This window comes from Podarcis muralis, chromosome 5 (assembly GCF_964188315.1).
Source record: "Podarcis muralis chromosome 5, rPodMur119.hap1.1, whole genome shotgun sequence".
Classification (NCBI taxonomy): Eukaryota; Metazoa; Chordata; class Lepidosauria; order Squamata; family Lacertidae; genus Podarcis; species Podarcis muralis.
In genome coordinates this window covers 53672915-53691409 of record NC_135659.1, presented here as the reverse complement: position 1 = coordinate 53691409, position 18495 = coordinate 53672915, and the positions used below count along the sequence as shown (strand labels likewise).

At 42.0% G+C, this 18495-nt stretch overlaps 1 protein-coding gene across 3 annotated transcripts in view; it reads left to right on the top strand.

The window, feature by feature from the left end:
* Positions 1 to 417: 417 nt before the first annotated feature.
* AHCYL1 (adenosylhomocysteinase like 1) overlaps positions 418 to 18495 on the top strand; it is a 47669-nt gene continuing 29591 nt past the window's right edge. For 2 of the 3 annotated variants that reach the window (XR_013392947.1, XM_028733852.2), the window contains exon 1: positions 418 to 651. Coding sequence is in view for 2 of the 3 variants with exons in the window: in XM_028733852.2 (XP_028589685.1) it covers positions 541 to 651 (111 nt within the window). In the remaining variant the exon portion in view is untranslated. The remainder of the gene's footprint in view (positions 652 to 18495) is intronic. The other variant, XM_028733851.2, reaches the window with a different exon arrangement.

Sequence of the window (18495 nt, the reverse complement as noted above, 5' to 3'; positions counted from 1 at the left end):
CAGTATTAGCAGGGCCAGCCCACCCATGAAACCACATGAGGCAATTGTCTTAAGCAGCAGGATCCATGAGACATCAGATCCTTATGTTGATGTTACTTCCCCCCTTGTTCCTGATGTAGATCTCCCCTCACCCCTTTTTTCTGCGGTGGCGAGGGGAATGCTATTTTGGGGTCCAAGATGCCTTGGGCCGGCCCTGCTCTTAGGGAGGCACAATGCGCAACGACTGGCCGCAATCACCGAAGCTCAGGCTACGGCCATTTCGCGGCGCCTTCCGCCAGGTGGCGCTGCAGCCCCTGAAAGCGAGACTCCTCCGCCAGATCCTTGCGCGAAGGCGTCGCGTGCCCGACCTGTGCGTGTGCGAGCGGCTCGCGGGCCACTCCGAGCGTGCGTGGTGACGTGTTGGGCCCCTTGGCCCCGCCCCTTGCTGAAGCGCGGCGGCCGCAGTCTTGGCGGTTGCAGAGGGAGGTCGCGGCGGAGCCGGTGAGAAGCAGCAGCTGCCTTCGGCCTCGGCGCCCGGACGCTTCCGCGCTCGCCCTCACGATGTCTTCTGTGCCGGACGCCGCCGCCGGCGACGAGCTGAAGCAGACGAAGGAAATGGAGGACGCCGAGAAGTACTCCTTCATGTCCACGCTCACCAAGGCGCCCAAGAAGGTGCGGGCCGGTGGCCGGAGGAGCGGGGAGCTCGGGGGGCGCTCGCGGGGCGGGGCGGCAGCGACGGGGCTCGGCGCCTCAGGCCCTCCGGGGCCGGGGCTTGAGCCCCCCACCCCTGAAAGTCACGCCCTCTGAGTGGGGGAAAGCCTTGCCTTCCCCTTGACCCCTGACGCGCTTGCAGGTTCAACGGGCGCTCTGCACATGCCCAGGGGAACTCTTTTCAGTGTCGGCGTTTCTCGTGTCCCGGCGCTGAGACCTGACCCTGAAAACTGGTTCCGGGGCTTAAGGCATGTAGACGTGATCCCCTCCGGCGAGGACTGGGGAAGAGGAGGAAATAGGGGGGAAACTCCAGGAGGAGGAGATGTGGAGGAGTCTGGAGCTCTGGTTCAGCTGGTTCAGCTGTTGCAGCTCTGGGCAGGTGTAAGAACTGGGAAGGAAGGTCCTTTAGGACACGGATCCTCAGCTTGGCAGGCCTGGGCGGTGTTCGTGCGAACACTTTTCTTTGCAGCTGAAAGGCTGGACCGTCTGCCTTGAAGGTCTCTATCCCCATGTCTGCCAGTGGAAAGCATTTCCGTCTAGCAGTCGCAGAGGAGATTCTGGTTTCCTCCATCCACCCGGCTAGCTAGGAACAGTATGGAGCCCAGCATGCATATGTGATATCTGACTGCTGTCTGTCAAGACTGCCCCTGGGAACGAGGTGCTATGGATGCTGTGCAAGCTAAAAGTAGCCTGTAGCTTTTTCCGTATCATTATGTCTGTCTCACACACAATTCCTCAGTATATTCTTCCAGTATATTATCGGTCCTAGCATAGCAGTACAGGCTTAATCCAGGCAGTCTTGTGGGAGCTCCCACAAGAGTTATTGCTTGACTTGTGCAAATGTACCTTCAGGTAAAGGCATGGTGTCTTGTGCTACCTGGAATATGCTCTCAACTTTTTGTTCGTCATTGAGAATGTCAATCCAGAGATCAGAAAACGCCTTCGTGCTATTCTTAAGTGCTGTTTAGTGGGAAGGGCTATTTTTGCTTTGTATTCCTACCTGGTTTAGGATTTTCAAAAACCATCTACCTGCAGCCTCAGTGATTGTAATTGTTAGTAATCATTGCTGTTAGTGGAGCTGTAACTGTGAACTCTTCAGTTATGCATGGGCAGATACAGCCAGAATTCTCGGCTTAGATTTCCTGTGGGAAGTCCTTCTGGGCTGAACATTGCGTTCTCCCTAGCTTTGTGTTGCATGGCTCTGAACTTAAACCTGAATGGAGTATGAGGCAAAAGCTCCAAAGACAGCAGAGCTTTTCTTGGGAGAATGGGCATTTTCCTTTTGATGGCTGAACTGAAGCAGAATTAAACTTGTGAATAAAGTTTATTTCCTTAGACTCACATTTGAAACCTTTTGTGAAACCTTTTGTACAGCCCAGCCTTTCAATGACTAGCAGAAACATTTTGGTGCTAGTTGGAAGATCAAACTTCATGCTTAGCAGGTGCCCAAGGACCACGCCTATAACATTCCAGTTTGCTCCACCTGAATATAATGCAAAACCATTAGTTCCACCTTAGAAAGTAAAATTTGAGAAACTAGAGATGTTATTCCTTTTGGCTTTGGCAAATTCTAAGTTACAAAATAACCACAAGTGTGTTAATAAAAATATACATACATATTTTGCTGTGCCCATGAACTCCAGCAGGAAGCATTCCTGTCCTCCAAAATCAACTGTCAGAAAAGGGATATGGTTACCTATTCCAGACACACATAATCTCTGATAATGTTTCTGTAATTTGTGTGGAGTTGGTGGTTGGGGTACCTATCAGGACTGTTTCTGTGACCTTGTACTTTTGATGATCCAAACATGGATGGAGAACTGCATATATTAGGTTGGCAGAGGGAGGACGACCTCAGGTGGCAGATGCTGGGGGGATGGTGTCAGCAGCCCTCCAGTTGTACCCTTTTGTTGGAGGACAGAGCTGTAGGTGCCACATGAACTTAACTACACCTTCTAAACTAACCTGCTATCCTCGGCTGTGGTGGATGATGCTGTCCTGTCCCTAGCCAATCTGTTCAGTTTCTGTACATAAAATGAGGCTGGGGCAGGGGCCTTGTCCTTAAGGTATCTTCGGCCAGCCCTGGACACACGCTCTCCCTGATCTGAGATCTCAGATTATGGAAAAGACATCAAACCTACCTCATGAGTGTTCCCCCATTAAAAAGAGCTGCGAAGGGGTTGGCATCAATGCTATACCAGGCATGGCCAAGCTTGGCCCTCCAGATGTTTTTGGACTACAATTCCCACCATTCCTGACCACTGGTCCTGTTAGCTAGGGATGATGGGAGTTGCAGTCCGAAAACATCTGGAGGGCCAAGTTTGGCCATGCCTGCGTAAATGTTGTTTATCCAGATATAGTTATGCCATTGGTATACACTATTACAGCCAGTTTGCTTATGTGGCTGTATTTAGTACTGCATTGTATTGTATTTAGTTGTATATGTGGGGCCTCAATATCCCATTGAAGTATAATATGCTATGTTGTTGGTTCAAGTGGTTTAGAAGAACACTGCAGGGAAAGAAGTTCTCAAATTTCTGGTTGCAAATAGTTGCTCTTTAAAGTTGCTTTAACTTTAAGCCTGTATTTAACTCCAATGTTGTCATTTATGCTACTTATATGGGTCTCAAGTTTGATTGAAATATTGCTTAGAGAAATATAGAATGTGCAGCTAATGTCTGAGACTCATAAATCAGAAAAGACTGTTAAATCTTGGTTGATCTGGACATAAATTAATGTTTTCAGCTACCGTTTATTCAAATCTTATCCAATATGTAATGTTAATAGTGGAGTTCCTGTGACACACTTTCCTTATCAATGTTTTTAAATGTAACATAAAGGAGGTTTAATTGGATTTGTGAATTTCTTTGTCCTCATCTATTCCCAGAACCTTGTCTGTTTATTTAAGAAGGTGTACATAAGGTATCTTTTCAAGTTTAAACATAGTTTATTTATATGCCACTTTCCCGCTGTAAACATATGCCCAAAGTGGTCTGCAATTTGAAAACAGTTTATTAGAAAACATATCAGGAAAACTAAAAGCAGTTAATTAACCTGATAAGTTAGTGTTGCAGTAGAATAGTCTAGACTTAATTTTGATATTGCCCTGTATATATGTATTTACAGGCTAGTAATAACAGGACTAACCAGTGCTAGTAGTTATAGTCTTGCTGCCCTCCCAAGGGGCCACAGCAGCCTGGCTTAAATACGGTTCAGAGTGGGTGGGGCTGTGTTTCCCCCACCCCCACCAAATGATTCAAAGTCAGCTTGGCCACCTCTCCTCCAGAGGAGGCTGGCATCAGTAAAAGGGACTTACTGGGAGAGTATCAGTGATGTAACCCCTCTTGCCAAGCCTTCCAGGTGTTCCAGCTGCTAGCATTGCTCCTACTGTGATCCTTGTGACTATTGTGTCACCTAATTTGTGTCGATTGGCATCAGGATGGATTATTGCCCATACATTGTTAGCCTGCCCAGAGGATCAGTGATGACTACAGCTAGGATGTCGGATTGGTGGTACGGATGGCCCTTTCTTTATTTTCAAAAGGTTCATTTAAGGGGGTTTGTCCATGTTCAGGGAATGGCCGTTTTGTGGGTGCAATGCTCTGTAGTAGGCAAGAGTTTTTGTTTCTGACTCCTTTGAACTCTGCTTTTATGAATTTAAATGAGTGAAAACTAGTGCTCAAATTATATTTTGCTTTTCATAAAATAAACAAGCCAAGACTTATGGGTGCAGGCCACTTAAACTGCCAAGGGTGTAATTGAGAAGACTTGTTTAGCCAATGGGCTAAGGCACACTTTTTATATTACAGCTGTTAGAATGCTAATAGTATAGTGCTGCAGCTTTACCATAGTACAGCTTGAGTTCCTACATAAAGACTGAGGAGAGAGGGTAGTATCTTAGTCACTATAAGTCTACAGCAGAGTACAACAACACCCCCCACCCCCATTAAAAGAGAGTTCCTGGGTTGCTATGGATGCCACAAAGCTCCCTCATGGCTGCTTTGATAGATTCAAGAAGAATATGTTCTTGCATTTCTTTCTATCTCCTCTCTCCATCTTCCTAGCAGCTGGTCAAAGAAAGTAGAAGGTCAAGCATATTTTGCTCTTCCACCCATACCAAATATAGGATTGTTTCTTTTCATTGTACTGTCATATTCTAGCACTCCTATATAATCCATTAAAATGCTTCAAGCTGTGGCCTATTCCCCCGCCTCAAAGCTCTTACCACCACAGTGCTAAAATCTCCCCTTGAGTCTTTGTACATTCATATCATGAATAACTCCTTCTTCATATATTTACAAGTGGCTCATAGATCTTCTTAGTTGCATCAATATTAATCAACCCCTCTATGCAAATTTGTGTTTCATTGTTTGCTTTTTAAAAAAACCAACCTTACCATCGTCAGCCTGGATAGCTCAGTTGGTTAGAGCATGGTGCTGATAAAGCCAAGGTTGCAAGTTTGATCTCTGTATGGGACAGCTGCATATTCCTTCATTGCAGGTGGTTGGACTAGATGATCCTCAGGGTCCCTTCCATCTCTACAACTCTGTGATTAGGACACAGGGTTGTGTTTTACTGTCTTACTCAGAGTAGACCCATTGAAGTTAATAAACCTAAGTTAATCACGTCAATTAATTTAAGTTGGTCTAGCGTTGAATACTAATCACAGCTTTAAAAAAATGTTAATAGCATGCAATAAAAGAAAACAAAGAGAGGTTAGGAGTTTTAAAAGAGAGATTAACATTCAAAAACAGCTTTATGTTTTAGTCACTCCTTGGATTTCCACCCACCCCCCACCCCCCAAATCGTGCCACTCATGTAGGTAGCAGACTGAGGCAAGTGGAGTCATGTACTCCCACTCTACAGAATCCCTTCCAGTGACAACATATTAACAAGTATAAAAAAGTGTTACTCTTCCTCTCTGCCCACTTCTTTTTTGTGCTTCTCAGCAATCAGTATTTCTGCTTCTCAGCTTCATTGCTCATTGTAGCTCCCTCCAGTACGTTCCTTATGCTTACATATACACATTGGACTGACACTTTCCGCAGTGATGTGTGTTTTTTCTGCTTTACAATTGTATACTGTCAATTTTGTAAATATACTTTTGGGTTTCAGAATCTTAGGTGAAAAATTTTAGCAGCAAGATTGCTATAGGCACAAAGATGGAAAGATACAACCCTACCTACTATAAATGAATGGTTGATAAAATTATTGGACTTAATTGAGATGACAAAATTAATGTGTTTAATTAGAGAAAAATCATTATTGGCATTTATTAAGGATTGGAAACTTCTTATGGACTTTTTGCATGCAAGAGAAAATGAACTTATAATATCTGGATCTGAAGACTGAAAAATTTAGCTGATAGAAAATAGACTAGGTAAAGGGACCTCTGACCGTTAAGTCCAGTCACAGATGACTCTGGGGTTGCGCCGCTCATCTCGCTTTACTGTCCGCAGACAGTTTTTTCTGGGTCATGTGGCCAGCATGACTAAGCCGCTTTTGGCGAACCAGAGCAGTACACAGAAACACCGTTTACCTTCCCGCCGGTACCTCTTTATCTACTTGCACTTTGACATGCTTTCGAACTGCTAAGTTGGCAGGAGCAGGAACCAAACAACAGGAGCTCACCCCGTCGCGGGGATTCGAACCACCAAACTTCTGATCAGCAAGCCCTAGGCTCTGTGACCACAGCACCACCTGCATCCCATAGAAAATAGACTACTTCAGTCTTAATGAGTGAATACTATATTTATCTGCGGGACAGAGAACTGGAAGTCTTTTTATCTTTTTCATTTTCTTTTCTCTCTCTCTTTTCTTTCTTTTTGCCCCCCCCCCCCTTTTTTTCTTCTGTTCCTTTTACAATTAGATTTTTAAAGCATTTCATTTATTCTGGTGTATCATAAAAAGTTACTTCATATTGGGTGTGAACTTTTGTATATAATGGACAAGTATCAATAAAAATAAGATATTAATAAAAAAATAATTTTATATGCAGGTTAATTTACCCTGAATGGTATTTCTCTAGTGCTATATGTGCACTACAACTGCAACAGAAAACTCAAACTATTTTTCTTAAATGAACAATAAGAAATTAGAAAATGTACAGTTTGTTGTGCTGAACAACCAGGAATCAGAATGTGACAATGCATATTTGTATATTTCCCTGTTCCTTCCTATTTTTCTAGCATACGTTCCATACATGATTTGTCAAAGTCCCAATTCTGCAGAAATATTGCAGTTTGAATAAATTGCATGTATTTATTTTGCATAAATTTGCAGAATTCAAGCTCTGATGTCTTCTCCGTGTTAATACAGAACATGGATATATTTTGTATAACACAGTCCACTTAGCACAAGAATCTCCTTCCTTTTTCCTTCCCTGCATGAATGGATATGAAAAATCATCTTTTTTCAAATCTACATATGCCATCCTGAGAAACAGATAGATTTCCTCTTAACATGCAATCAGCTTCTCCAGTTTTCATTAGTTCTTGACCAACAGCTTATTTATATCTTTACTAGAAGCAATATTCTCATCCAAATTGCTTGGGAAAAGATTTCCCCCCTGCCTTAGTTTGGCCAAACCCTATACAGTGGTACCTTGGGTTAAGTACTTACCGTAATTTGTTCCGGAGGTCCGTACTTAACCTGAAACTGTTCTTAACCTGAAGCACCACTTTAGCTAATGGGGCCTCCCACTTCTGCCGCACCACCGGAGCTCGATTTCTGTTCTCATCCTGAAGCAAAGTTCTTAACCCGAGGTACTATTTCTGGGTTGGCAGAGTCTATAACCTGAAGCGTCTGTAACTTGAGGTACCACTGTATGCCCATTGTTTCCCAACCCTACATTGCCTTTCAATTATATATCTAAGAAGTAGCAGTGCTAGTGTTGCCCATGAGATTGATGCTCACCCCTGCAGACCCACATTGATTTCTGACCATTCATTTTCATTTTTGTTATGCATAGAAATTGTTGCTCAGAACGTCTTGCAGTGTGTATGGGTCTCTAGTTTTCCTGGTCCTAATCTCTCAGCACATTTTTTGTGTGTGTGTGTTCAACATTGTTTGGTTCTAAGCAGTGCTTTTTTTCTTAAAAACTGTTTAGGGGTACTCTCATTTTGACTCAAGAAAAATCACCATTTTATAGTTCAAATTGGGAAAAATAAATACAGTGAATGGACAAAAGTACAGAGATTCACAAAATGTTTAGGGGTATGTGTCCCCCCAGAAAAAAAGCATTGGTTCTGTGTCTTTCAGAATTGGCCAAAAGCTGCTGCTGACAGGGTTGTTCATCCTAGAAGATAGCTAGGCAACCTTTAGAAGTAGCATTGTAGAATACAGTGGTACCTTGGGTTACAAACACTTCAGGTTACAAACTCCACTAACCCGGAAGTAGTACCTCAGGTTGAGAACTTTGCCCCAGGATGAGAATGGAAATTGCGCACTGGCGGCAGCGGGAGGCCCCATTAAGCGAAAGCGTGCCTCTGGATAAGAACGGTTTCAGGTTAAGAACGGACCTCCAGGACGAATTAAGTTCATAACCCGAGGTACCACTGCACATGGTACTTGCTTGCCGCTTAGTGCTAAAATGTTTGTAGTAATGCAAATATCTGTTAGAAAGGGAAAGACCTACTATGCTCCCCTTTCAACTTCCTGATAGCACAGCCTGACATACGGTAGATAATCCAAGGAGTCCTACAGGTGGACAGATGTGCAGACTTAAAATGGACTTACTAGTGCTTGAGTTGATAATAGTCATTCAACATCCCTTAATAGAAGAAAGTTTTGTCATTCAGATTCTTTAGAGCAACTCGGATGGGTTTCCCAAGAGTCTCATTATAATAAGTGCTTCAGTTGTTGATGAAATGATCAGCTCTAGAAATGCTCAAGTTTGCATATCTCCTTCTCTTTGTTGTTGTGTGTCCTCATAGCAACAATGGAGATGTGGTTATGTAGCTGGTTGTGAAGTCTGTGAAAGACATACTGGGGGATGCTGAAGGGCTGTAGATTTTGGAACAGCCTTATAACCCCCCCCCCCAATTTTGCATTATAGAGTAGGTTCTAATGCTCCCTTTGGGCTTATGACAATCATTTTGGGGGGTTCCAGTTTGTGTAAACTTAGAGATCCTTTCCTGATTTATTCTAAATATTGCTATGGTAACTGCCTCACAGTGTGTTGTTGGAACATAGCAATCTTGTTTATGCATATAGAAACTCTAGTTGTAAATTATTTGTGATCTATTCAGTAACCAAACAGGAACATGGCAACAAAAAAATAAACTACTAGGTGTTCTTGGGATCCAGTAGCTCAAAATAGTTTTGTCTGATTTGAGAGACCCCCTTACACTGGCAGTATACTCCTCAGGTGGATAATCTATTGTAAGCTTTAAGAATGTCACTTTTTTTCCATTCCAGGTGAGAAATGTGTGGCATAAATGACTGATGCAGATGTGTGAGCAGAAGGGCTTGTAAAATACCGTAGTTGTAGTCATAGTGGTAGTAGTGTTGCTGTTGTAGGTTAGCAATTTTGCACTTATTTTCAAGGCTGCTTTCATTGAATGAATTTTTAAGAAGTTATATTTCAGTTATTTGATTGATTTTTTGCTGATGCCTCTTAAGGTGCAGAACTTCTTCTAAAGTCATTGCATATTATGTACCAAAAGTACTAGTTTATGTTTGAATCCATTAGTTGTTGGGGACATAGCCGCCTTCAGGGCTTACCAGCACTGAACTTGCTATCTTTGGCTGCCCTTTGTGCTGTTCCATTGTGAAGTTTCCTCAACCAGAGGCCAAGTAGCTTTAAATGTTTGTTTTAGTGAAACACTGAAAGGTTCGTCTGTAGTCTTGTAGCACAGCTTAAAAACCTTTTCCTTAGGATGTACGCAGTTCAGCATGCTACTCAAAACTGTCCCTGATGGTGACAACATGAAAGTGATTTTGAAGGAATGACAGCACAAGGTTGACTTGTGGTCATACAACTTGCTTAAAACGTTAGCCAATCCTTTTAAAAAAAATATCTAGTGAGCAGCTTTTTAGAAAGGATATTTCCTGTTGACATGGTTCAAGTCTTAGAGCTCAGGAACTGCCTTTTCCTTTTCATAGTGAGCTAGTTGAACTATATTATGTGTTGTGATCAATACTGTGCCCTTGGTAACAGGCTTATTGCTGCTGCAGAATCTGTTCACTTTAGGCTTGTAACGGGGTGGGGTGGGGGTGGGAATCAACTAGCTGGCCATGGATTGGGTATTCTAATCAAGTTGGAAGCATGGTGGTGTATGCTGAGAATCCAGGTGTGAGGGTGGGACAGGGTGCTCTGTTTCTGCATACAGGTGGATGATCTTGAGCTAAATATCTGGTACCATTGCTCTCCTGGCACTAGAGGTGGGAGGGCTGTCATTCATAGATATCAGAACTAGAGCATGGGAGTTTGCTGTTAGAAATGGGCAGAATCAGACTTCTTGTTGAATCAGTGGGAATTCCTTCTTCACCTTCTTGCAAAATTCTTTATGTAATTTGAACCAGTATTCTGGAAGCTTTCACCTTCAGCCATTCATCCCACACACACAAGAATCCTGGTCAGAATTTTGTGCATTCTTTTCCAGCCCCACAGGGAGAGGATTAATTTGGATCCAGGCAAGCTCTAAATAAGAGGGTATTGCCAATTCTTATTAAAGTTGGATTGAATGACTGTATACATAACAAAGCATGACCTTCCTCTGTCTCGATGAAGCTAATTCTCCTGTGTTCTCATTGCTGCAGCTGTGTGGGCTGAATATTGCATTTTGCAATTAAGCTAGGGCATGACTGAAAATACTTTATAGCCTGTATGAGACCAACCAAAAATGCATTTTAGGGATTGCCACCCTTAATACAACAGAGACAGGACAACCACCTCTCATAAACAGTTTAGCACCCTTTTGAAAAGAAGTACCAAAAATCACCAAAAGGAGGAGGGAAGCGTCTCACAGTAGTGAAAATGTTTGCCAAATCTGCCTCCATTTCAGTTCTTCTCTACTTTCAAACGTTTTGACTCTTCCATTTTTTGATTGAGCACAGCTGCTTGTGTCATCCAAAACCAACAAATGGTGGTTTAGAAGATCACAGAACATGTCATTTTTATTTGGATTTGTTCATGAGGTCCATAACTTTTAGTATATGCTGAAAGGGGTAAGTACCTCCAGTGTGCAGGAGTTGTGATCTTTTCAACAATAAAGGATGTTTTGCTTTGTGTTTGGTGCTCACCGAGTTTTTCTTGAACCTTGTTACCTGCTTTACAACCTGTGCCTGAATATGTAACCTTCATTAAGATCTTTGCCAAGAAACAACTTTATCTTTCCCCCATTTTAAAAGCAATTAGCTGGTTTTTATTTAAGACCTTGGGGTAATTGCTGTCCATGCATCAGTACACTTAATATTAGCATGTTAATTTATAATGTGGCCCAAGGGTTGGATATGCTGGAAATAATGGCAGTCTGGATCCCCTCTTGACTCTTCCAGGTGCTGCCCTTGAGTAATCAATTAGTATGCACCTTTATTGTGTCCAAATGTATTTTGTGTTTGGCGCAAAATGACATGGCTGCCACTGTACCTTTAGAACAACCAAACTACCTTCCTACCCACCCGCCCTGTGTCAAACACTGTCATTATCAGTGTCCCATTCCTAAACTTGTTCCTTTTTGATATTGCCCCTGCTTTTAAATGATGCTAGGCCAATAAGAGAGAGCAAAATCATTGGCATGGATGGGAAATCATGAACTCCCCTTTTTTCTTGCAAACTATCAGGTACTGCAAAATGAACTATTATTAATATTCATTTCATTTCTATGCTTCTTTATATTGTTAAGGAAAAAACCCTCAAATGTAACCCTCAAATTGATGTGTAAACTTTACTCTCAAAAGGGAAGGGGGTTATTTGGAACTCTGCTAAGTAAGTAGTCTGAGGAACTGAACATATAATTTCATGTTGAAACTCTGCAACTGACACATCAAGATAGCTTAAATTCATTTGATGTTTAAGTTGACTAAGCTAGTGGTGCCATGTACCAAGCGTGATGGGGTGAGCTCCCATTGCTCTGTCGCAGCTCCTGCCAACCTAGTAGTTCGAAAGCATACCAGCACAAGTAGATAACTAGATACCGCTGCGGTGGGAAGATAAAGTGTGTTTCTATGCTTTCTGGCTTCTGTCACGCCAGAAGCAGTTTAGTCATGCTGGCCACATAACCTGGAAAGCTGTCTGACAAATGCTGGCTCCCTGAAGTGATTTGAGTGCCACACCCCATAGTCTAAGTTTGACTGGACTTAACTGTCCAGGGGTCCTTTACCTTTACCTGCCATGTAAACAAACGGGAACAACAACCAAAAAATGAACTGTCACGGATGGGAGAATACCACTGTGAATTCATTCAAGGCCTTGAAAACTCCAGTTCTGGATTCTGCAGTCTTTCTGTTCCTAAGTGCTTCCCTTTTATAGGTAGCCTTTGGCATTAAAAAAAAAAGTGGGAGTTAATGAGTTGCAGAAACGATTCACCTTTGCCCAGCAGTATTTGTAAGGCTGTAATGTTCAGCTGCTGGACATGGGCAAATCAGCTTCTAAGTAGCCCTGCTAGAATTCTTGGCTGAAACTTATCAGTATTCTACCTTAATAAATTGCTGGTGTGTTAATACAGTAACAGCACTGAAAGAATAAATGCAGCAACAGGAATTACTACTCCCATAGCAACTGTGTAACTCCCCCACTAATCATTACATTATCCTCTAGCGGCTCCCCTAGTAATCACATACAGAGCATGAGTCGTCTTCATGCTGCAGCACTGAAATTGCATTGCTGCCAATACTTTGCTTCCATTTTCAATGGCCTGGACAAATCAAGGTTATAAGAATAGGGAGCAGCAGCCATTCTCTTTGTTGTATTTGGGCCGGACGCTGTAATATTTGGGATAGAATTTCTGCATAAGGGAGATCTAAAAGTCTCCCCCCACCCCCTTCCAACCCCTGATACTTTCAAAGAGCTTCTCTGCTAGACATGCATCTTTTGTGAAGCTCTTGAAGGTAACTTTTCCCATCTTCTCCCCGTTGCATGACAAATATCCCCTCTCCCAGCACCATTTTGCTTATAGCCTGATGCAGGCATAGGCAGAGTAGGCCCTCCAGATGTTTTGGGACTGCAACTCCTATCATCCCTAGATAACAGGACCAGTGGTCAGGGATGATGGGAGTAGTCCCAAAACATCTGGAGGGCCTACTCTGCCTATGCCTGGCCTAATACGCCTAAGCAGCCAGGAACATGTAATAGTTCTTTGTTTTAGAAATTTTGTATCTTGGGAAACTTTATAGGTTCAAAATGGTACAAATGTGGTTATATGATGATATTGGCCTTCTTATAGCCATCCGTTTTCTCCATGTTTCTTTCAAAGTAGAATCATGCCTTATCAGAAAATTCTCTTTAAGCCACACAAGGAATGCTTCAGAAGTAGGTGTTTAACTGCTGCCATAAGGCAAGACTGTTCTGTGTCATCTGTGGACCTCCCTCTGTAAATGTGTGGGGTTGTAGCATCTGCCAGTACTAACTGGGATTTTTGGTGGGTTCTCTTTTGATAATAGGCAATCTAAGGCTGTTTAAAGATAGTAACTTCAAAGACTTGATGTTGCTATCATTGCCCATAGCACACACACACATTATTTCTGGTCAAACATGTTTTGCAGCTTTTTGAAGTGCTTCAAGAAATACTTTGAAAGAGCCAAAACTGGCCTCTGAGCACCATGATCAGTACTGCCACAATAATATTAAAATATTTTTTATAATGCAGTCCCCCAGTTTCCCTCTCCACCTCATTTAAGAACACTTTTCCACTTTAAAACTTAATTAGGGGTGGGTATTTTTAGACCAGAAGCTGCTTCTGATGCCGTCTGGTCAGTTTCACAAGTCATTGACTAGTACAGGGCTCAAGTAAGTGACTGGAATTAGAAATTGGGGGCAGGCATTCTCTTTCTCCTTCCCCTCCAACTTCCATTATTGCAATTGCTGAACACGGCTTGGGTTACACTAATAGTAAAAGGGAGATTTACACCCATTACTCTACAGAAAAGTATCACAGTGCAGCCTAAAATATGTGGCCTAAGCTAACTCCTGTCAGTCATCTCCAATTTGACCCTGGGGGATAATGCCCTGCAGTTCCAGGATGTCAGAGGAGCTTTCATGCTTTTGTATGACTGACACAAGCAGAACTGATGCATCCCCCCCCTCTCTTAAATCTGCTTTTTATTAAATATGACAACTTGCTTCCAAAAATAAATGAATTAAAACAATTAACATCCCAAAGTCTCTAAACTTACAAATGTTACAGGAGCTTACAAGGAAACAGGTCTAGGCTCCTAAGAGGAAATTCTGCTGAGATAATGATCTTTTCTATGGGGTAACCAATCTTTACTGATGGCAATAGTCATTCAAAGTAGTTTGGGTCTGCAGCCTAAATTGTAGTAGTAAGGATCACATTAAAAAAAAAATTATCTGGTTAGGAAGACTGTGTGAAAAGTACTTACAGTATTTTATTTGTACTTAAAAAAATTATATACTGCTAGATTGTAGTAAAATCTCTAAGCAGTTTATAAGAAATAGTAAAATCATCAATTGTTGTTGTTGTTTAGTCGTTTAGTCATGTCCAACTCTTCGTAACCCCATGGACCAGAGCACGCCAGGCACTCCTGTCTTCCACTGCCTCCTGCAGTTTGGTCAAACTCATGTTAGTAGCTTCGAGAACACTGTGCAACCATCTCATCCTCTGCCATCCCCTTCTCCTTGTGCCCTCAATCTTTCCCAACATCAGGGTCTTTTCCAGGGTGTCGTGTCTTCTCATCAATAAAATCATCAATAAAAGCAGATAAATGCAATTAAAACATTTTAAAATAATTAGAATTAACAGTTCAAAAGATTAAAATGTGTCAGCATTTATTTGTCTGGGTAGACTTACATAAATGAAACTTTCAAGCCAGTGGTGCAAAGAGTTCCCTGGGAAGAGGAATTTCTTGTTGAAGCATTCTGGAAATTGTAGTTGTGTGAGGAGAAATGTTTAAAATAGCACAATACTTCTTTAAATGTATATTGCACATGGGACCTTATATTTTGTACTCTGGGAAGCAGGGTGTAGCATTTATGTTCATGACAATTTATTCGTCTCACTGAGTGTTACAGACATATTTTTTAACTTGGTAGTTTCTGTGCTGCAATTTCTGGGATTGGAAATTCTCACCCTTTCCTCCATTTTTAATAATGTAACTTTAAGGAGAAATCACAGATTTTAGCAGCTGTGGCTTTTCATGTGGTTATGTAAGGCAGTGTGCATGCAACTTTAGATAAGACGCTTTAAAGTTCCATTTCAACTACTCATATATTGCACCCACAAAAAGCTGTCATATAAGTGGCAAAACCATCATTTACTTGGGCTCTGTCTTGGGACAATTGCTGGCTCTGTTCTGATAAAATGTAGAAGTCTTGTGTCAGAATGAATATGCTGTTATGAGCAAAAAGAACAGGTCATATTAGGACATGCTGCGGCATTTAATTTCTGTGGAAGCAAAAAAGCAGTGTGCAAATTTAGTATCCCCTCAGTGCAAGTGAGCTCCTGTTAGGGATCACTCTGGCTCCCACTCTGGGCCCTGGGCAAAGACAGTCGGTGTCTCCCCTTCCGAGTACCTTGGAGGGGATGCTACTTGTGATTAGCACAAAGACTCCAGGCTGGTGGCTTTGCCTGATGTTTCCTGGGGTAAAGGAGAAAGCACTTTGTTGTTTTGGGACTTCAGTCAATCCTGTATGAGGGATGGTAGCAGAGAGTTTATTATCTGGTCTCATTTCCCCCCTGCCTCCAGTAGTAAACCGCTGTCATATCAGGTCTTTTAATTATTTTTAATAGATGTATTCTAAACTGTCGATCTTGACTTTCACTACAGTGAACACTCAATTTAGTAGCTCCCCCACTCTTTAAATTGCCATATACTAATGTAAGGGACAGAGAGGTGATGGCCCGGGTACTTGTCCATATTGTTTTGACATTTACGTCCAGCCTAATGCTCTTCACATACTTCAGAAACAAACATGCTGGTATTTATAGTCTGCTGACATGTAAGATGTGCTTATAAGGGGGAAGGAAACAAATTGGCATAAATTGAAATAATCCCACCTCCTTACCTCTTACTGTCCAGATTCTCCAGAGTGAGTATGTTAAAGCTTGGGATATGCAAATAAACTGTTCAAACCTTCTGACAAGCGATAGTATTGCTTCTAGAGTTGTAGCTTTTGGGACGTTGTGAAGACACTGTTTCCTGTTTGCAGCAGTTAGTAACATGAATGAAATGTTTGTTTGATTTAGGAACTCTAGAGGTGGAGAGGAGTGCCATTCAGCAAAAATATAGAGGATCTGCACAAGGAGATACCATGCCTGCAAATTTCATTTCTGTCCGGCTTTGCAACCCAATTACTTCTTCACTGTTCATGAGTATTTATTTAGATTCCGACACCAACCTTCAAAACAGTCTTCAGTCACACACTGTTTATTTGCCCAAGTTGCTTTTTCTTTTTATTATGAATGGTGGCTTATCTTACAGGTCCACCCCTACCTTCTTGTCTTAAGTCAGCTGGCAACTGGGATTGGCTCTCCCAATTTGGATGAGATTGCAGAACAAGTTAGTTCACTTATAAATTGCTTCCCTCAACAGAGTGTCTGGAAGAAACTTACAAGCATAGAACATGGTGACACAATTAAAAAAACAAAAACCTTACGCCACAAAAGTTTTTTCCTCTTAAGGAAAGACACTGGCATGTTGAGCAATCTCCATGTCTTTGCCAAATGTGCTAGACAGGAAAGACTGTCACAAAATTGCACTAGCAGTTTTAGAACATCCTGGTGGGTGTCTGTATTGTGGGAACAACAGATCTTAGTGCTCTGTAGGTGGGATTGTACCTCTGCTGGAGGCAATATTTAGTCACCTTGAGTGACCAGACGGTAATCAAACTGCAAGCTTGTTTTGTGAGAATGAAATTCGAGTCATGGCTGTGGGGCAAGAATAATCCAAGAAAGTTCAATTGAGGAATGTTGTGTGCTTATCTTCATAAAGCCAGAGGATCTGTCACTCAGCTGTAATAAGTACAGAAGAAAGTGATTGGGGTTACAGGAGCAGCCTACCCTGTCCTTTGTGGGGCACATGTTGCAATGTGTGGTGGGATAACATTATATGGCACCATGTGGAGCGGCCTTCCCCAATCTGGTGCCCCCCAGATGTTTCAGACCAGCCTTTCTCAACCTTGGCACCCTATATGTTGTTATACTACAACTCCCCTCACCACTGGACCTGTTACCTAGGGATGATGGGAGTTGTAGTCTAGCAGCATAAGGGGACTCAATATTGAGAAAGGCTGTTTTACACTAATTCCCATCAGCATGACCTGTGCTCAGGGACATCTGGAGAGCGGGCTGAGGAAGGCTGGTTTAGAGAGTACAGCTGAAGCTACAACCATGGGATGTTAGCTTTAGCTTTTGACATCCTCATGCCTCTTCACTTCTGTTTGATATCTGCCACTTTGCAGGATCAAGAATTTTGACTACTATTTTGGGTGATATCCCTACTCCATTGTTGAATTTACTCCCACATGGTTCTCCTGCCACCCCCTTGGGTGTGTTTCAGGTAAAGCTTAACTTCAGTAAAACCAACTGCTGTTCACATGGCTGCATTTCACATAAGGTTGCTTAGAAATCAGAATGACAAAATAGCTCCAATTGCAGATTTTTATGGGCTTATATATTTCTTCAAGATTAGTTTATTCCAGTCTCTAATTCTGAGCAAAGGGACTGGCTGCTCTAGTTTATTTCATAAGAACCATATGTGCTGAACAAATAAGCCACAAAAAGCTACGTGTTCTATTTTTTTTCTATAAAAAGCAATTTAATGTGCTTAAATGAGTATAGTAATCTCAGGTATGCAGAGAACAATTTTTGTGCTGAGCAGCAATAATTTGCACCCTACAGAGCTTTTTCTTCAGTTCGTGTTTTTAAAGGGTCTGGAGGCCTGTGAATGTTTTATTTTATGCCCTCGGTTCTTAGCCAAGGATAATCTTCAGGAAAAGATCAGAAGTTGGACCTTAGGTTTGTGCACCCTTTGAAACATTAAAAGAAGTGAATGACCAGATTAGGAGATTTTATTCTGAGGGTTTCATTCTCTTTCATCTAGAACTAGTCTACATTCCAAAATGGGGATCTCCCAATTTATTGCTCACTTTCCCCTGAGGTAAGGGAATGCAAGAGCCTGTGCAAGACTGAGGCCTAATTCATTTCATTCCTGGAGGATAACTCATCCAAAGGCTGGGATGGGAATAATGTCGATGCAGGCCTTGAGATGTCCATGTAGAAGTTGCTCTTTTTGTGCAGCAGTGCAGGTCAATAGTAGAAGGATCCAAGCTCTAGAATGTAAATCCTTCTTCCCCATCTTTATCATGGTCATGGAAAATTTTGTTGAAGAATTGTTCTTGTAAGTAATATTTTACTCTCAGGTAAATTTATTAAAATAATGAGAAATTTGGGCTGTGATTCCCCAAACCACTTTAACGGAGAATACTTCCAATTAAATGGTTGGTTCTTTTAAAATGCAGGTTTTTCCAGCTGTACAAATCCCCACCCCTAGAAGAAGGCAAATGAACTCAAAGGCATTCTGTTCCTGGCTTACACCATTTATCGGTGAAGTTTTTGCCATAGAAATCACTAGCTATTATCTACTATCCATTGATGATTTATTTTTTTATTTGCCCTAGACTAACAG